Raw genomic sequence first — 20,858 nt, forward strand, 5'->3', positions numbered from 1 at the left:
GGAAATTGGCTCCTGTGTATGTATGAATGTGAGTTAGGGAACTTAGATTGTAAGCTCCTTTAGGGCAGGAACTGATGTGAATGTACAATATGCATTTAAAGCGTAAATTCATGGTACTATACCAGTAATAGATAAAATAAAAAACACCACATTACAGTACAGATTATCTGCATTTTATTGTTGCATGTATTCTATTTATTTGCTCACTCAGGGAGCACAGAAATATTGCATTTCCTATATTTATAGTTTTCCCAGACATTTAGTCTCCAAGCAAATTGCTCACCAATGTCTTGAGGTTCAGATTTCCCTTTAAGTATAGCTTGTAATACAGGATCCTCCCAGGGTCCTCCATCCTTGATTACACACGTGGCTAATCGTAGGTCTATATTGTCATATCGCATTAGAAGGTCATGGCATTCCTGAAAAAGTTATAAAGACATAATGCTTTATTTAGACAGCCATTTTTATTTAACAAGGAGCGCAGAAGGTGTTGGAAACAGCAGACTCCACTAAAACAAAGCCGCCTTCCTCTAGCAATATTATCATGGAGGCAGAGATCATCCATTGGGGAAATAGGGATATGGTGTCAAATGTTTAAGATAAAAGAGAAAAAAAAAAAAAAACTCTTCCTCTTAAAGTGGTAGATGAGGCTAATAATTAGTCTTGAAAATTCTGCCCCCCCCCGCATAGTCTGTATAAAGTAAACAGTGCAAATATCTTTTATTAGTCCGGTCTGGTCATGTGATCCAGCAGCTTTGGCTCCCCTGTGGTCAGAGAGGGGTTGCTGCAGAGGACAGGAGGGAGGACAACACTTAGTCAATAGGAGCCAATTAGTGAGGTCACCACTCCAGCAACTTTGGGGGGAGTTTGTGCGCTCCCTCACACGTGACAAGACTATTTAAAAAATAAAAATAAAAGGATATTTACACTACTTTTTACTTCATTAAAAAATTATATATTTAAAAAGATAATTTTTTTTTTTTTTAAAAAAAGGAGAAATATGATCAAAGCTTTTTTGCCCTACTTCTCCTATGGATCACAAGAGTGCAGCTCATTCAGCCCACTGTCAGCTGAAAACGGGTCACAGGAGCCAGTCTAGGCTCTAAAAAGATCCCGGCCATATAGCCAGGATCCGCCCAGCAGCCTGGACCAGCCTCTGTTCATTGAGAGCCTGAGCCTGCTGCTCCCACCCCCTTCACAGCCCAGCGCTCCAGTGAGTGCTGGAGGAGAGAGCAGAGAGTCGGAGGAGATTGACCGCCATGGTTCTCTGCTCAGAGCGGAGGGGGAAATGGAGCAATCAGCGGTTCTCTCTCGATATAGAAATATATATATTTTTTTTACAAAGTCCATACTTCTCTATTAAAAATCTATTGCTTCTGGCAGCAGATTTATTTTCTTTAGGTTTTTATTCTGGATCCCATGGCCAAAATGCCCAGCTCAAGGTTTTTTCTAGGTCCTGTAATCTTATCGACCACTAAGGTTCAAGATCCAAATACACATGATATATTTTCTCTTCATTTCATACATGCATTATTGCGTAGAACTAAATCCACCCGCCCCCCATTTTGGATAGAGCAAGGGAGGGTTTAACCCCTGTCAGGTTTTATATGTACAATAGGGAAGATTTTCCTCCACTTCCTATCCCAACACCAAACCAAGTATTGAGAGGAAACCCCTCGAAAAGTAAAGGACAAGAACTAGTGACCCTGGAGGGTTTTTCTTCTTTTCCTGTTCTGGTGACATCCCAAAAATCAATGTTCTCACACATTCACTCTCGGTGATAATGGTAATCATGACAAAACAGAAAGAATTTCCCCAACACAGAAACATGATGGCAAAAAAAAAAAAAAAAAAAAAAAACCCACCCACACAAACAGTAGTTCGAGTCTACCCGTTTTTTTTCTTGTATATAGATACATGTTTGTCCCAAGCATGGTTAAAGCCATTTACTGTTGACGGTCTCACTACCTCTGCTGGAAGTTTACTCCAAGCATCAACTACCCTTTCAGTAAAATAGTACTTTCTAAGATCATTTTTTAACGCTCCTCCAGTTTGAGATCTACAATAAAACCTGACAGCAGTGGTCCACAGAAGTGAAGGAAATGTTATTTTTGTGCTTTTTTTTTTCTTTTTTATTAAAACAATGCCTTGCAGTGCAACAAAGGCACCACTCCTCACTGTTGCTACATTGTGGACATCAGCTCGCACCTGTTTTAGCATGCACGTGGACTAGTATGAACGAGTCGTAAGATGACAAAACAAATTACCTGCACTGAGCCAAGAATGTCTTTCAAAGGAGTTTCATAAAACTCATCTTTTCCAAAAAACAGCATCAATTCAAAAAGACTCCTAAAAGGAAAGACCACAATATAAAAAACACATCAAATAATAACACTGGCAAAAAAATTAAATCACTGCAAGCATTCACACCACAAGTAGCCCACTGTTTGGGCTCATTTACACAGAGATCTGAAAAGCATGCAGAGAGGCTTTGCTTGTGTGCCTGGCAGGGAAAAGTATTCCAGACTGACTGCTTTCAGGGCTCTGAGTCCCCCCCCTGTATGGATGTAATCACTTTTTGTAAATATATCTTTTCATGTGAAAACACTGCAGAAATGACACTTTGCTACAATGTAAAGTAGTGAGTTACAGCTTATATAACAGAGTAAATTTGCTGGCCCCTCAAAATAACGCAACACACCGCCAATAATGTCTAAACCACTGGCAACAAAAGTGAGTACACCCCTAACTGAAAATTTTCAAATTGGGCTCAAAGTGTCAATATTGTGTGTGGCCACCATTATTTTCCAACACTGCTTTAACCCTCCTGGGTATGGAGTTCACCAGAGCTTCACAGGTTGCCACTGGAGTCCTCTTCCACTCCCCCGTGACATCACAGAGCTGGTGGATGTTAGAGACCTTCCGCTCCTCCATGAGGTTTCTTGAGAACGAAGGCGTAAAACCCACGGATAATTTCTGAACTGAATTGTTTGTATTTTTTCTTTTTTTTTCTTCCATAAACAATTTTATTGAGAAATATTGGAACAATGCAATGTACAGACATGAAAAGTACGTAGATAGATTGATGCAGGTTTACATGGCCTATACATACAGCAAAAAAAAGTGTTAGGGTAAGCATGTCTGATAAGAGTCAACCCATCGTCTGGGACTGTTAAGCTGTGGCAATATGGCCGATACTCAAAACAGAGTATTTTCTGAGAGAAAAGCAGATAGAAAGAGGGGAGAAGGGAGGACATGAAGAGGAAAAAGGAAGGAGGAAGAGAGAAAAGGAGGAAAAGCGGAGGGAGGAGGGGTTCAGGAGAGGGACCAGCGGTGGGGGTTCGTCAGTGTCGGCGGTCCTCCACCGAGGGGGTCACTCCAACTGGGCACTGCAACGGCAATTCAGTAGGGATAGGTACACAGTGGTTGCTGTTTAAGAACCATGGGTTTGGAAATGCTGAGTTGTTTTAAAGCGAGTCCAACATGCCCAGGTATTTGTAAATTTCTCGATGCGCTCTTGCGAGATATGGACTAGCTCTTCCATTTCTTCAATTTTGGAGATCCTGCTAAACCATTCCCTAATCGTCGGAGTGTGTGTAGAGCGCCAATGTACCGGGATGCAGAGCCTCGCCGCATTCACCATGTGCATGGCCAAGGACTTAAAGTACTCGAATCTGGTCAGATGCGTGTGGTGGAGGAGATACTGAGCTGGGGAGTAATCTAGGGTTATAGGTAGTAACGTGTGCAATAAGGTCATGCACTTCTTTCCAGAATGGCTGGAGGGAGTCACATTCCCACCATATGTGGAGCATGGTCCCCCTTCCCGCATCTCCAGCACATCTCCGGGACCGCTGGCGAGAATTTGTGTAGGAGGGTTCTCGAAGGGCGTTAATCGTCTTGTCCAGATTTTGGAGGTCGTTTGTGAGGAGAAGAAGTGCCTTAACTGTCTATAGGACCAGAAGGGGAAGGAGTTGGACGGGGATTCGGACACCAGATCCTCGTAGGAACGGGGGGATCCGCGAAAGAAGAACGGACGTGCTTGGACCCTGGTCATGCGGCCATTCTTGTTTCAGGAATGAAGAGGATAGGCCTGCTAAAAATTCCGGGTTACCCCTTAATGGGGTAATGGCCCCAGAACCGAGGAGAATGACGGAGTCTTCGTCGCTCGCCCGAAGGCCCTAAGAGAAGGTTGGATGAGCGGATGTACCTTAAGTTCTGGAGGCCAGTATCGCAGTGATATCCAAGGAAGTGAATCAAGGGGAAACTGTAAAGGACTTTTCCAGCACCACCCATCCCTTCCTAGTCTCATGAACATTCCAGTCCACGACTCGCACAAGATGGCCCGCCAGGTAGTAGTTGAATAGGTCTGGAAGACCGATGCCGCCCTTGGGCGAGTAAGTCGCGTATATCTGATACGAGGATGAGAATTCTTCCAGATAAACGCCGAGGCGGCCATCTTGTACATCGCAAAGAAAGAGGGAGGTAAGCCAATCGGGATACATTGCATGAGGTACAGGAAGCGTGGCAAAATTATCATTTTCAGGAGAGCGGAACAGCCAAACCAAGAAACATTGAGGGCTCCTCAGTCTTTTAAATCCTGTTGGGCCTTTCTAAAGGCAGTTAGAAAGTTATCGTTATAGAGGTGAGTCAAGTTTGTCGTAATTTGAATGCCCAGACATGCAATGGCTCTTTCACTCCAGAGGAACGGAAAGGAACTCCGGCACCCTTTCACCTCGGGAGCAACACATTCAGGGCGTGGGATTTTGAATAATTAATCTTAAGATAGGATAGTTTTCCAAAGCCCTCTATATCTTTCAGGAGATTTGGTAGGGATATCTTCGGCAGTGACAAAGAAAGGAGTACATCAGCGAAAGCTGCAACTTTATATTCCCTACCTCCCACTGTCAGACCTTTAATATCGGGATTGCAGCGCAGTTTATTCAGAAAGGGCTCCAAGGTTAAAACAAAAATCAGGGGAGATAGGGGACAGCCCTGGCGGGTACCATTGCTTATGGAGAAGGCGTCCGATAGGTGAGAATTAACTGGTACACTCGCACTGGGATTAGAATACAATGCAGAAATATGTGCCAACATGCGAGGGTGAAGGCCAATTGTTTTCAAAACTTCCCGCATGTAGTCCCAGGCCACCCTATCGAACGCCTTCTCCGCGACAAGGGATAGGAATAAGCCCTGTGTCTTGGAAACAGTAAGCCAATGGTGTAGATTCAATGAACTGATAGTGTTGTTCCTGGCCTCTCTTCCAGGGACAAATCCTACCTGGTCCTGGGAGACCAAAACGGGCAAGAGCGGGATAGCCGATTTGCTAAGATCTTGGCGTACAGTTTAATGTCCACATTGAGAAGAGAAATCGGTCTGTAGTTCTGGACTTGCAAAGCGTCTTTGCCTTCTTTCGGTATAACCGTTATGCGAGCTTCCAACAGACGACCCATTGGGATAGACGGGGACGCTAGAGCATTAAAGGTGTCTATCATCTTAGAGGACAAGACAGTGCCTCCCGAATTTGCCCTGGACATTACTGGGTCAAAAAGTTCCCAATTGCCTCCGCCCTCCGGGCCTTTTGGACGGGAGTCTGGTTAGAGGACTCCAGGTTGTAAAGTTTTGTGTAATATTGTTTTTTTAATGTATGGATTGTTACCGACATATGGTGAGAATTTCATGTCAATAGCACCTTTAGAAACAAATTTACCTAGAAAAATGGTGCCTTGTTCAATACTTGGTTTTACCCGCTGGAGAGGGAGACTTTAAACACAATTATCAGAGTAAATTACGTGGTTGCAAATGTATGATCTAGGTATCTTTGAGCAAGGAATGATCTGTTGTTCCATTGTTACAGATGTATGATCTTAGAAACTGGTTGAGCTCTTTGATTTTAATAGATTACATCTTTCATAGCAAATTAGCATCACAACACGTGTGCGTATGTTGTGATAAACAACCCATTCAAGACAAACAGGTTGTAACTCATCACAATGAATAGAAATATGGGGCAGTTTACATTTTCCTGCAACACAATGCACAGGACACTGTGCGTTGCAATGCATATGCATTTTTAATGTGGTTTCCATTCAAAATGAATGGGGCACCACAGTGTGCTTTACCACAAGCTGTGAAAATGTCAATAATTGCTGTATCTACAGCTCGCAGTATATTAGTGTGATGGAAGAAAGCTCCTTACATTTGTGATCATTGGGAAGAATCCCCCCTTAGACCCCTTTTACACTGGGGCGATTTTCAGGCGCTTTTGGGCTAACAATAGCGCCTGAAAAATGGCTCCCCTGCAATCTCAGTGTGAAAGTCCTCCTTTCACACTAAGGCGATGCGTTGGTAGGACGTTAAACTCCTGCAATCAGCATCTTTGGAGCGGTGCACCACCGCTCCTGCCCATTAAAATTAATAGGCAGGGTGGCCGAACTGCTTGCAAAGCGCTGCTGGGGCGGCACTTTTCGGGTGGTTTTAACCCTTTTTCTGCCGCTAGCCGGGGTTAAAAAGCACCCCGCTAGCAGCCGAATACACCCGCAAAAACAATGGTAAATCGCTGCTAAAAATAGTGGTGCTTTACCCCCAGCGCCGCCCCGACTCCACCCAGTGTGAAAGCAGCCTTATAGATAGCTAAAAATAAAAATCTTTTTTTTATTATTTTTTTAAATCAATGATTTTTTTGGGGGGGTCAAAAATCACCCAAGCTCTAGAGGACATCCCCTACTTGCCGGGCACAAAGCAAAAGTTTTTAAATTGTTTTTTTATTAATAAGATGCAGAATTTATAAATCTGTTTTTTTATATATATATTTTTTCTGATAATTGCTTTATCTTATTCTATATTTTCCCATAGTAGGCTTGCTGAGCCTAGTAGTCCTTAAAACTTTATTGCATATTTTATTTTCCTAGTGCAGCATTGAAGTGGATACTGTCAATGTAATATGAGCCCTGCCATGCGTATGAGAGCATGGTGCGCAGCCCTCTGCATAAATTGTCCAGTACTGGAGAAATACCTGAAATGCATCACCGCCCGCCCCTATGTGCAGCCTTCTTAACAAGGACAATATATGACGTAGACGTTGAATCTGCAAGATCCCTCTGGGGTGCTTTTCAGGCGCTATTGTGCTAAAAATAGCGCCTGCAAAGCGCCCTGAAACAGCCACTGCTGTCTTTCCAGTGTGAAAGCCCCGAAGGCTTTCACACTGGAACAGTGCGCTGGCAGGACAGTAAAAAAAGTCCTGCCAGTCGCATCTTTGATGCGCTGTAGGAGCGGTGAATACACCGCTCCTAAAGTGCCCCTGCCCATTGAAATCAATGAGGCAGCGCGACCGTAGCGATTTGCGGGCTGTTTTAACCCTTTTCAGCCACTGGCAGGGGTTAAAAGCGCCCCGCTAGCGGCTGAAAATCGCAGCAAAAACTACGGTAAACTTTACCTCCAACGCCTGCGACGCAGTGTGAAAGTACCATAATACTAACAAAAAACAAAAACAAAAAAAACCTGGCTCCTAACTTTTTTTAGCTGGCTCCTAGATTCAAACTAATTTTGGCAAACCCTGACTTAGGGCCCTTTCACATGGGGCGGATCAGTAATGATCCACCTCCATGTGTCCGTAAGCTCAGCGGGGATCGCTCTGTATATCCCCGCTGAGCCGGCGGATGACAGGGCGGTCCCCGCACACTGTGCAGGGACCACCCTGTCTTTTCTCCGCTCTCCCCTATGGGGGATCGGATGAACACGGACGGTGTGTCCGTGTTCATCCGATGACGGAAGAAAAAAAATAGGGTTTTCTTCCGTCCGCAAAATCTGATCTTTGCGGAGGCGGGTGATTATGGGTGTCTGCGGTTTATCCGCTGACACCAGCAATCACATCGGAACCAATGTATGTCCCTTTTTTATCCGCACGTCTGAAAGGGGCCTTAAGGTACCCCCCAGCCGTCTCTAGAGGAACCCTGGTGGAGAAAAGCTGCCGCTCTACAGCATTCATTTTAGTGCAAAATGAAACAAAATATTCATATGGGCCAGAAGGGCAGTAGAATGTCTTTCTGAATGAACTACAGCAAGCAGGATAGACACAATAGGTTAAAGCTTGTGTTAGTGACCTAAATAACAACTTTTCTCAAACATCATACTAATGTGTTAAAAGGGAAAAGTGTACTTACAAAGCTAGTCTACTCAAAACATACTGAACGTGCTCACATTCATCCGGGAAAGACACGCTGGCAGATGTAAAGCAGCAAAGTGCAGTCTGTAGTACTTGAAGCTGAGGCAATGGGACGTGCCACCGAGCAGTGTAGTCTTCAACAATCTGAAAGACATGAAGAAATACCCTGTCATATGTACAATATGATCATTATCTTATAGACATGGAGTTCGATTTACTAAAAGACAGACTATACATTGACATGGGAAGTTGTACAGATTTTTTTTTCTTCCAGGGCTTAGTGGACCAGATTAATTCTGCTGACTTCCATCATCCAATCATATGCACTTTCATTTTCTCTGCACCTGATCAGTGCCGGTGTCTTGTCGATCTAGTTTCCCTGTCTAGTCTTTTCTCCGCTCTCCCCTATGGGGGGGGCTTATCGGATGAACACGGACCGTGTGTCCGTGTTCATCCGATCCGATGACGGAAGAAAAAAATAGGACATTCTTCCATGTGCAAAATCGGATATTTGCGGAGGCGGGTGATTGCGGGTGTCAGCGGATGTTCATCCGCCGACACCCGCAATCACATAGGGACCAATGTATGTCCCTTTTTCATCCGCAACGAATGGATGAAAAAGCAGACACATGGTCCGCACGTCTGAAAGGGGCCTAAGATGTGGTTTAGTGCATGTGAAAATGCAAGTGTTAACAGATGGGTGGGGGGGGGGGGGGTGCCATTAACAATTAACCACTTGCCAACCAGGCCAATTCTGACATTTTTCTTCTACATTTGAAAATTAAATAGATCCTCCAAACATACATTTTTTTTTTAGCAGAGACCCTAGAGAATACAATGGCGGTCATTGCAACTTTATCTCCCACAGTATTTATGCAGCAATTGTTCAAACGTGTTTCTTTAGGGAAATAAGTTTCATGCAAAAAAAAAAATATATCATAAACCGTAAAGTTAGCCCAATGTTTTGCATAATGTGAAAGATGAAGTTACGCTGAGTAAATAGATACCAAACATGTCCCGCTTCAAAATGTCATCCACTTGTGGAATGGCGACAAACTTTGACCCTTAAAAAATCTCCATAGGCGACATAAAAAAAAAAAAAATTCTACAGGTTGCACGTTTTGAGTTACAGAAGAGGCATTTTTGTGCCAACGATCGTGGCGATAACTCACATCTGTGGTTTGAACCAGGGCTGTGGAGTCGGAGTCGAGGGAAATTTTGGGTACCTGGAGTCGGCAAACAATGCACCGACTCCGACTAAATTTAGATTGGAATAATAAAAAAAAAAAAAAAGCAAGTTTAAATGTCCCAATTCACAAAAAGTTATAATTAATGACTTCTCTACTGTAAGAATAAAGACCAATGCATGCAGTGCCTCACGTAACCGCAAAACGAACACGTTGAGTGACCGTGAAGAAGCATGCTTTTCATGTGCTTCACTATATGGCACGCACGCACAATTAGGAGCTGCAATACTTATACTTTCCATAGTGTTGTGTTCTGGTGTTACAGGGAACGCAGCGTCCATGTGTAACCTAGCCTCTCACTGATAAGGGATTAAATAAATATGTTTTTTGCAGGACTAGAGAGTGAGACACTTGTATAAGTGAAGGGAATGGAGGGCCAATAGTTCAAGACTGAAGCTGTAAACCATTGGAAAAACTGCTGTCATTTAGCTAAGGCTATAAAAACTTGTAAACTCCGATTGTTAGCTTAAACTTTAAACATGACTATGGGATTCTCCTAGGAAAATCATGTTTTAGAATAAAAAAAACTGTTTTCATTGTGTTTGTCTTTTGCTTAAACTGTGCAATACAGTAGACTGTTGGCTTCCCAGCCAGTAGTCCTGTGGTAGGTTGCGTTTCTTTCCCTCAAGGAATGTATAAAATACATTCGCATATTAATAGAGGAGTCGGAGTCGGAAGTACATAAAACTGAGGAGTCGGAACATTTATCTACCGACTCCACAGCCCTGGTTTGAACACAGTTTTTATATGCGGGTGCGACTTATGCATGCGTTTGCTTCTGCGCACAAGCTCGGTGGGACAGGACGCTTGAATTTTTTAAAACATCCCTTGTAATAGAAAAAGACTTAGTTAGACTTACCGGTGACGGTATTTCTAAGAGCCTTTCAGGACAACCTTGGAGAGAGCGCAGCTCCGCCTCTTCATTAGGAAACACATGCTAATCTTTAAAAGCCCTCCTCTTCCACCATGGCCTCAGTTATTGTGGTCCGACTCTCTGGAAGACATAGCACAGAAAACCACAACACCATGATAGATTTTATAACTTATTACTTTAACATTTAGGGAGGGTAACAGCGGTTGTCCTGAAAGGCTCTTAGAAATACCGTCACCGGTAAGTCTAACTAAGTCTTTCTCCAGTCGCCTTTCAGGACAACCTTGGAGAGGATAAACAAGTAACTTACCCTAGGGTGGGACTACTGCTTGCAGAACCTTTCTGCCAAAGGCTTGGTCTGCGGCAGACAATAGATCCAACCTGTAGTGCCTTAGGAACGTTGAGTAGTTGCTCCAAGTGGCGGCCTTGCAGATCTGCTCAGGTGTAGCGCCGGCTCTTTCGGCCCAGGAGACTGCAGTTGACCTTGTTGAGTGTGCCACAATACCTGAGGGAGGCACGACTCCTTTGGCTTTATAGGCTTCTGAAATAGCAAGTTTAAGCCATCTGGCTAAAGTACTTTTGGCTGCTTTTTCCCCCTTGCGGGGACCTGAGAAAGCTACAAAGAGAGCATTTGACTTTCTGAAATCTCTGGTGACTGAAAGAAACTGTAAAAGACACCTTTTCACGTCTAGTGTATGGAACGCTTCTTCTCCAGCATTAGAAGGGTTTGAAGCAAAAGTGGGTAACACTATTTCCTGTGACCGGTGAAATTTTGATGATACTTTCGGAAGAAACGAAGGATCCGTTTGAAGGATCACTCGGTCTGGAAAAATTCTTAAGAAGGGTTCAGTGATGGCCAGAGCTTGGAGCTCACTGATTCGTCTTGCTGACGTAATAGCCACCAAAAAAACTGTTTTGAGGATTAAGTTTTTCAAAGAAATATTCTCCAATGGTTCGAACGGAACTCCCGTCAAACCTTGTAGTACAACCGATAAGTCCCAACTGGGAAAACTTTTGAGGATCACTGGCCTATTTCGAGCTAGTGCCCTAAAAAACCTGGAAATTAAAGGTTCTCTGGACAGAGTTTTTTCTAAGTAAACAGAAAGAGCCGCTACCTGTGTCTTTAAGGTACTGGCTGCAAGTCCTTTTTCCATTTGTCCGACAAGCCTTTATTTTTCAAAATGTCTTCCTCAGAAACCAAGCGCTTAGATGTAACCTGTCTGTTTCTGGGTGACACACAGATCCCTGTGTTAGAAGGTCCTTCTTGGGAGGCAACTTCCATGGAGGTTTTGCGGCCAGGTTCAGTATGGTTGCGAACCAAGGCCTCTTTGGCCAAAAGGGAGCAATCAGAATTAGGTCTGTTTTCTCTTCTCTGAATTTCCTTAAGACCAATGGAATTAAGGGAAAGGGGGGGAAGGCGTAGCACAGATGGTAATCCCAGGGATGGGCTAGAGCATCTATGCCTATCGCCTGGTCTTCTCTGTGGAGAGAAAAGAAGTTTTGAACTTTCGTGTTTTGCTGACTGGCAAAAAGGTCTACTTGAGGATGTCCCCATTCCTTGGAGACCATGTTGAAAATCTCCTGACTTAGACTCCATTCTGCTTCTATTACTTTCTTTCTGCTGAGAAGATCTGCCAGCAGGTTTTGGGATCCTTTTAGGTGGATTGCTGACAAAGAGGCCACATTTCTCTCCGCCCAAGTCAGTAACTGATTGGCCAGCTCCATCAATCCCTGGCTCCTGGTCCCGCCTTGTCTGGTCACATAGGCCACTGCTGTAGTGTTGTCCGACAAAATTTGAACATGACAACCCTTCAGCATCTGTTGAAAAGCCAGGAGACCCATAAAAATGGCTTTTAGTTCTCGCCAATTCGAAGACCTCCTTGCCTCCACTTTGGTCCATGACCCTTGTGCGGTCTGTCCATCCAAGTGGGCTCCCCATCCCCACGAACTTGCGTCCGTTGTCAGACGTTTGTCCGAGGGAAGGACCCATGAGAGACCTTTTGTGAGATTGGAAGGATCTCTCCACCACCAGAGGGACCGCTTTACCTTTGATGATAGAGAGAAGGTTTTCTCCAGTGACTCCTGGTGAGACCACTCCTGTAGGATGTTCCTCTGTAGGGGTCTGGAATGAAGCCTTGCCCATTGAATGGCAGGAATCGAGGCCGTAAGTTGACCTAGGACTGCCATGGCAGAACGTACTGACACTGGGAGATTCGTTTGAATCTGGCTCACTGCAGAAACTACCTTTTCTACTTTTTCTTGAGGGAGAAACACCTTCTGCAGAACTGAATTGATGGTGTAACCGAGGAACCTCATTTTCTGTGAGGGGTCTAGGTTTGATTTTTCTAGATTCAATATCCACCCCAGGCTCTCGAGATGAGCCTGGGACGTCTGGAGATCTGAAACCAGCTGATCCCTTGAACCTGCAAAGAATAAGAGGTCGTCCAGATAAGGAACAACTGAGACCCCTCTCAGTTTCAGAGGCTCCAAGGCTTCCGCCATCACTTTTGTAAAGATCCTTGGTGAGGATGAGAGGCCGAACGGCAGAGCTCTGAATTGGAGGTGCCATATTGAAGTTCCCAAGTTTATTGCCAAGCGTAGAAACTTTTGTGAGGCCTGCGCTATTGGCACGTGTAGATACGCATCCCTTAGATCCAGAGAGGCCATGAAGCACTCTGGTGTTAACAACTTTGTGATGGAATAAATGGTGTCCATCCGGAAGTGCTTGTACCTTATAGTTTTGTTCAGGATCTTCAAGTTCAAAATTAGGCGATATTTGCCTGAAGGCTTTTTTACTAAGAATATGTGGGAGTAAAACCCTCTTCCCTCCTGATCTTTTGGGACTTGGACAATAACTTCCTGTTGGATCAGATCCTTTAGAAGGTTCATCATTGCGGAAGCTTTTTCCAGATCCCTTGGTAGGGTTGTCACATAAAACCTGCAAGGAGGGCACTCTGAAAACTCCAGACTGTATCCTTGTGTAACTATGTTTTTCACAAAGGGGCTCTTGGTCAGAAGGCTCCACTGAGAAGAGAAAATGGACAGTCTTCCCCCCACAGGAGTCAGATTGTCACTTGTCTTTTGATGACTGATCCTGGGGCGACTTAAAGAGGATACCTCCTCTTCCTCTACCTCTTTGAGGAAACCAGCGCTTTTTGTTTTCTTCTTTTTTGGAGGTTTGTGGAAAAGAACGAAAATTCTTTTTAACAGGTTGTTTCTTAGCCGGGAAAGCCTTCTTTTTGTCGGCTGTTCTATCCAGAATCTTTTCAAGATCTGGTCCAAACAGTAAGTCCCCTGAGAAGGGTAACCCGCAGAGTTTGACTTTAGAGGCTGTGTCCCCTGTCCAGGTTTTCAGCCATACTGCACGTCTGGCTGAGTTCACCAGGGCAGAGGATCTAGCTGACAACTTAATTGATTCAGCTGACGCATCAGCCATGTACCTGATTGATTTTAGAATCAATGGAAAGGATTCCAAGATATCCTTCCTTGGTGTACCAGCTTCAACATGGTTCATCAGCTTTTCCACCCAACACTCCAAGTTTCTTGCCACCACTGTGGAGGCCATTGCAGGTTTTAGACTAAGAGAAGTAGAGTCCCAGGCTTTCTTTAACAGGGAGTCCGCTCTTTTGTCCATGGGATCTTTTAGTATCCCCATGTCTTCGAACGCAAGATCCGTGCGTCGAGACACCTGGGAAAAAGCAGCATCAACTTTTGGCTTTTTATTCCAGGCTTCAGAGTCTTTATCTTCAAAGGGAAATCTTTTCCTTAGACTTTTAGAAAAGAAGGGGCCCCTTTCTGGATCTTTCCACTCTTTTCTTATAGTATCTGATACTACTTTATGAACTGGAAAAACCTTGTGTTTGGAGGCATCCAGACCCTGGTACATTTTGTCATGAAGAGATAATTGTACCTCCTCTTCTTGAATATCAAGTGTAGTATAAATTGCTTCAAGAAGGTCATCTACTTCATCTAGAGAGACTTTATATCTGGAGTTTCTGTACTCTCCTTCCTCTTCCTCCTCATCTGAATCCCTGAGTGAGCGAAGAGTACTTGTCCCTTCATCCCCTGAATCCACAACCTCTGACCTCGAGGTGGAAGCTTTTGGGCTGGGTGGTAAATGTTGGGGTTCAGCTTGCACTGCTGGAGTCTGAACCAACATAGATTTGACCGAATTCAAAGAACTTGCAAGTTCTTGCACTGAAGAAAATAACATTTTATATTGCTGGGATGTCTCTTCTTCCACTAAATCCTTAATACAAGATTTACACATTGCCTTCTGCCATGAATCTCTGAGAGGGTTTTTGCAGGAAGGACATTTCCTTTGAGTTGGTGGCTTTTTAGTTTTTTGTTTCTCCTAAAACACAAAAGAGGGTATTTTACCATTGGAGAAACAATAGGTTTTTTACAAACAAGGAAAAAACCGCCACCACTTTAAAAGGAGGATGTGATAGAAAGATCCACAGCTAATCAAACACCACCCAGTGCAACTGTCAGGGACCAAGAGAAGTTACCTCTGACCCTGCAGTACAGGCTCCTTAAGGAGGACAAATAACAAACAACCATATAAGCCCAATAGTAAGGATAGAGGCACCGCTGTACCCCCCTACCTGGACCTGAGCAGCGTCTGAGGCGCCTGTCTCCGCCATGGCTGTAGGTTCTTCCATCGCCGAGAGAAACACAGCCGGGACTGAATGATTTTTAAATCTTTCCCGGGCCCGCGCGTCATCAAAGACGGCCGGAACCGGAAGACGCCGCTCTTAGGCCTGTCCCCTGACCTCTGCGTTACTAGGCGACGTGGACCACGTGTCACCGCGCCTCTACAGGAAAGAACGCTGCTGTGCATGACGTCACCCGCCCGCCAGGACCCGGGACCGTCATGCGGCGTTTCAAAAATAAACACCGCCAATGCGGTAGTGAGCCGCCCGGCCACCTGAGCCAAAACAGCGGACCCCTGGGCACTCAGCGCCGCTTCCTGTAGAGCCTTCACTCCACTGAGCAGGGAGAGGCTGGAGACTCCGGAGGACTCCCCCCACCCTTAGGGGAGCCTGGGATGGCCACTGCACACCAAACAGAAAAGGTAAGGCTTACCCCTCCAACCTTGGAAAGAGCGCAGCACCCCTGGTCCACAAGCATGCGCTTCCACCATGGCGGAGGAAACACAATAACTGAGGCCATGGTGGAAGAGGAGGGCTTTTAAAGATTAGCATGTGTTTCCTAATGAAGAGGCGGAGCTGCGCTCTCTCCAAGGTTGTCCTGAAAGGCGACTGGAGAAAAATAAATAAAAAATAAAGCATGACAAGACCTCTTAAATGCAATTAAATCTAGGTCTTAAAAAAATAAAGATTTCCCCTTTAAAAACCATTGGGTGGACGCGATATTTGAAGTCGCTTCCTTCATCCAATGTTATGGAGCCGAGTGGGTGCCATCTTTCCCTCACTCGGCTCCCTGTCTCAGAGGGGAGAGGACCCGATGGTCTCTGCCGCTACCGACGGCTCTAGTAAGCAGAGGAGACAAATGGAGCTCGGGGGGCCCTCTCTCACCCCCAATAAAAGTGATATTGTGGCAAATCCGCTGCAGAGACCTCTTTTAAAATCAGAAAGAAGACCGTCTGACATTTAAGAATATACCGGGGTTATTGGCAGCCATCTGCTGCCATAACCCTGGTATTCTACTTCAAAGTACCAACGTACGATGGTGGGTGGTCTGGAAGCAGTAAAATCATAACAGAAATCACCCAAATGACTCAAAAGTTTACATACCCTGGAATGTTTGGCCTTGGCACAGGCCCACAAGGTGGCACACCCAGGTTAAAATGTTGCTTTTTAAATTGCGGATGCACTGAGCAGGCTAGATACTGAGCTAGGAGAAGCAGAAAAAGAACTGTCAAAAGACCTGCGCAACAAGGAAATTTAACTTTTATAAAGATGGAAAAGGATAAAAAAAAAAAAGCCAAAGCCTTGAACAGGCCAGTCAGTACTGTTCAATCACGCAAGTGGAAAATTCAGGGATCTTTTTGATACCAAGCCAAGGTCAGGTAGAGCAAGAAAGATTGCAGCCACAACTGCCAGAAGAATTATTTGGGATACAAAAGAAAAACCCGAGGAGAAACACAGCGGAAAATGAAGAAATAACTCTGGAAAAAGACGGCATGGTCGTTTCAAGTAACACGATACTTGCACAAAAATGAGCTGAATAGTCGAGTTGCCAGAAAGAAGCATTTGATGTGCCAATGCCACAAAAAAGCCCGGTTACAATATGCCCGATAACACCTTGACACGCCTTACAGCATCTGGCACACTTTAATCTAGAGTGAGGAGTCCAAAATGGAGCTTTACGATCACAACCATAAGCTTTATGTTTGGTCAACAGGCCCCATTGTGAAGCATGGTGGTGGCTTGCTGATGTTTTAGGGGGAGCTTTAAAAGGCACAGGGAATCCTGGGAACATTGATAGTAAGATGAATAAATGCAGCATGTGATCAGAAAATACCGGCAGACGATTTGCATTCTTCTGCAGGAAAGCTGTGCATGGGAGTTTGACTTTGCGGCACAATTGCCCCAAGCACAAGGCCAGGTTGCCCTTACAGTGGTTACAGCATAAAAAGGTGAAGGTTCTGGAGTGGCCATCACAGTCTCCTGACCTTAATATCAGGGATTTCTGGGGAAATCCCAAACGTGCGGCTCATGCAAGATGACCAAAAGACGTTGCATGACCTGGAGGCATTTTGCCAAGACAAATGGGCAGCTATAACACCTGCAAGAATTTGGGCCCTTATAGAGAACTATTACAAAAGACTGCATGCATGCAGACTTCTGAACAAGAGTCATCTCATGGGTTTACTTGTTGCCTTGTTTTATTTTAGGATTGTGCCATTCTGTTATGACCTACAGTTCAATATGAATCCCATAAGAAATGTGTTTTGCCTGCTCACTTTTTTTTTTTTTAAGAAAACATAAAAAGGTACATACTGTATATTACCAATTCTTCGAGGGGACGCAAACTTTTGAGCACAACTGTATTTTACAACACATATAAATGATATGTACTCAACTAGAGGTAGACCGATATGGGTTTTTCTCTGGCCGATGCCGATATGTGTTGCCGATTTTTGCGACCGATATTTTTTTTTTTCCACTCATCTCCAAAAACCTAGGGTGGAGAGGAGATAATTGTTTAGGGTGGAGTGCAGCCTGTCAGTGCCACATCAGTGCAGCCCATCAGTGCCCACCAGTGCAGCCTATCAGTGCCACCTCATTGGTGTCTATCAGTGCCCACCAGTGCATCCCATCATTGCATCACCTCATCAGTGCCCACCAGCGCATATCACCAGTGCATCATCTCACCAGCGCATCACCTCACCAGCGCATCACCTCATCAGTGCCCACCAGCGCATCACCTCATCAGTGCCCACCAGCGCATCACCTCATCAGTGCCCACCAGTGCATCACCTCATCAGTGCCCACCAGTGCATCTCACCAGCGCATATCCTCATCAGTGCATCACCTCATCAGTGCATCTCACCAGCGCATCTCCTCATCAGTGCCCACCAGTGCATCTCCTCATCAGTGCCCACCAGTGCATCTCCTCATCAGTGCCCACCAGTGCATCTCCTCATCAGTGCATCTCCTCATCAGTGCCCACCAGTGCATCTCCTCATCAGTGCCCACCAGTGCATCTCCTCATCAGTGCATCTCCTCATCAGTGCCCACCAGTGCATCTCCTCATCAGTGCCCACCAGTGCATCTCACCAGCGCGCATCACCTCATCAGTGCCAACCAGTGCATCACCTCATCAGTGCCAACCAGCGCATATCCTCATCAGTGCCCACCAGTGCATCTCATCAGTGCCCACCAGTGCATCTCACCAGCGCGCATCACCTTATCAGTGCCAACCAGTGCATCACCTCATCAGTGCCCAACCAGTACAGCCCAATGTCATTCACTGCCACCTCACTGCCACCAGCGGAGCGCTCCAGGCTCCGTTCCATCTCCCAGCACAAGAAAGTTCCAATATCCCTGGCCATGACGTGCTGCCCCGCCTCTGCCTACAATCCCCAGAAGGCAGAGCGGGCCTGTAACAGCCAGTCGGCGGCGGCTGCTGCCGACATCCTCCACTCTGGAAAAAAAACGACCCCTGACATGCTGCGCGCCCTGCCTCTGCCTACAAATCCCAGAATGCAGCGCGGGCCGGCAGTTACCAGCCCGCGCTGCATTCTGGGATTTGTAGGCAGAGGCAGGGCGCGCAGCATGTCAGGGGACGGTTTTTTCCCCCCAGAGTGGAGGATGTCGGCAGTGGCCGCCGCCGATTGGCTGTTACAGGCCCGCTGGTTGGCTGCCGCGCAGGGTGTACCAAGATGGCCGCGGCTCCGGAGCTAGGCCGAAGCCGCGGCCATGTTAAAAATCGGCCTAATTCGGCCTCCCTTGGACTCTCCTGTAGTCCAAGGGAGGGGCGAGCATGACACTCCACACCAGGGAGAAAGCCTTGCATTACTGTGTGGAGTTACAGACAGAAGAACAGGAAGTGAGGATTTCTCAGAGGAAATAAGGACATTTAAAAGCAAAATCGAAGGATGAGGTAACTGAAGGAGGACTGCACTAAGGTAAAGGAAGCTATTTAGGAAAAAGAAATGGTATCTTTGGGATGACGACAACTCCCCTGGCCAATATAGCCATTCCGGTCTGTAGACTTAAAATAGTTAGAGGTCACGATAGAGCCCTCCCTCACCTCTATATTAAGGTCCAGAAAATGAATTTGGGAAGGACCAACCTCATATTGTAACCGAATCCCCAAAGAGTTGCTATTCAGCTGCTCTAAAAAGGAACATAGTGATGGCTGATCATCATCCCATGAGAGGAGGACGTCATCAATATGCCAACCCAAGAATACAAGCTCGGGTCTTCTGTTCCCCCCCTCCCATTTCACCATGAACAAATTTGTTCCTTCCTTTCCACTTGTCCCTTTGGGTTTCATACATCCATTAAGCACTGCATATGAACTTTTTATCAGTAATAGGTGAACAGGTTACATCAGACAGGAGAAGATGGTCAGGTATCAGTCGGTAGGCGGACAGGTCAGCAGAAAAGACATCAGGCAGGAGATGGTCAGGCATCAGAAACAGGCGGACAGGTGAGAGACAGAAGAAGATGGTCAGGTATCGGTAATAGGTAGACAGGTGACATCAGACAGGAGAAGATGGTCAGGTATCGGGTATAGGTAGACAGGTGACATCAGACAGGAGAAGATGGTCAGGTATCAGTAAAAGGTAGACAGGAGAAGATGGTCAGGTATCAGTAAAGGGTAGACAAGTGACATCAGCAAGGAGAAGATGGTCAGGTATCAGTAATAGGTAGACAGGTGACATCAGAAAGGAGAAGATGGTCAGGTACCAGTAATAGGTAGACAGGTGACATCAGACAGGAGAAGATGGTCAGGTATCAGTAAAAGGTAGACAGGTGACCTCAGAAAGGAGAAGACGGTCAGGTATCAGTAAAAGGTAGACAGGTGACATCAGAAAGGAGAAGATGGTCAGGTATCAGTAAAAGGTAGACAGGTGACCTCAGAAAGGAGAAGACGGTCAGGTATCAGTAAAAGGTAGACAGGTGACCTCAGAAAGGAGAAGACGGTCAGGTATCAGTAAAAGGTAGACAGGTGACCTCAGAAAGGAGAAGACGGTCAGGTATCAGTAAAAGGTAGACAGGTGACCTCAGAAAGGAGAAGACGGTCAGGTATCAGTAAAAGGTAGACAGGTGACCTCAGAAAGGAGAAGATGGTCAGGTATCAGTAATAGGTAGACAGGTGACATCAGAAAGGAGAAGATGGTCAGGCATCAGTAATAGGTAGACAGGTGACATCAGAAAGGAGAAGATGGTCAGGCATCAGTAATAGGTAGACAAGTGACATCAGAAAGGAGAAGATGGTCAGGTACCAGTAATAGGTAGACAGGTGACATCAGACAGGAGAAGATGGTCAGGTATCAGTAAAAGGTAGACAGGTGACCTCAGAAAGGAGAAGACGGTCAGGTATCAGTAAAAGGTAGACAGGTGACCTCAGAAAGGAGAAGACGGTCAGGTATCAGTAAAAGGTAGACAGGTGACCTCAGAAAGGAGAAGATGGTCAGGTATCAGTAATAGGTAGACAGGTGACATCAGAAAGGAGAAGATGGTCAGGTATCAGTAATAGGTAGACAGGTGACATCAGAAAGGAGAAGATGGTCAGGCATCAGTAATAGGTAGACAAGTGACATCAGAAAGGAGAAGATGGTCAGGTATCAGTAAAAGGTAGACAGGTGACATCAGACAGGAGAAGATGGTCAGGTATCAGTAAAAGGTAGACAGGTGACATCAGACAGGAGAAGATGGTCAGGTATCAGTAAAAGGTAGACAGGTGACATCAGAAAGGAGAAGATGGTCAGGTATCAGTAAAAGGTAGACAAGTGACATCAGAAAGGAGAAGATGGTCAGGTATCAGTAATAGGTAGACAAGGTCAGCAGATAGGACAGGGAGTTCTTAGTTGCGTGACACGAGTGGTAGTGAGATATGAGGTGTTCGGTGCATTTAGGCTGGGTGGGTGACAATACAC

At 45.5% G+C, this 20,858-nt stretch overlaps 1 protein-coding gene across 1 annotated transcript in view; it reads right to left on the minus strand.

Moving 5' to 3' along the window:
- LOC120927824 (zinc finger protein 654-like) overlaps positions 1–8,295 on the minus strand; it is a 28,321-nt gene extending 20,026 nt beyond the window's left edge. The window contains exons 1-3 of the mRNA XM_040338746.1: positions 8,197–8,295; positions 2,268–2,349; positions 284–419 (exon numbers count right to left, since the gene is read on the minus strand). Coding sequence (XP_040194680.1) covers positions 284–419; positions 2,268–2,349; positions 8,197–8,198 — 220 coding nt within the window. The 5' untranslated portion in view covers positions 8,199–8,295. The remainder of the gene's footprint in view (positions 1–283; positions 420–2,267; positions 2,350–8,196) is intronic.
- Between the last annotated feature and the right edge of the window lie 12,563 nt (positions 8,296–20,858).

The sequence above is a fragment of the Rana temporaria genome, chromosome 2 (assembly GCF_905171775.1).
Source record: "Rana temporaria chromosome 2, aRanTem1.1, whole genome shotgun sequence".
Taxonomy (NCBI): domain Eukaryota; kingdom Metazoa; phylum Chordata; class Amphibia; order Anura; family Ranidae; genus Rana; species Rana temporaria.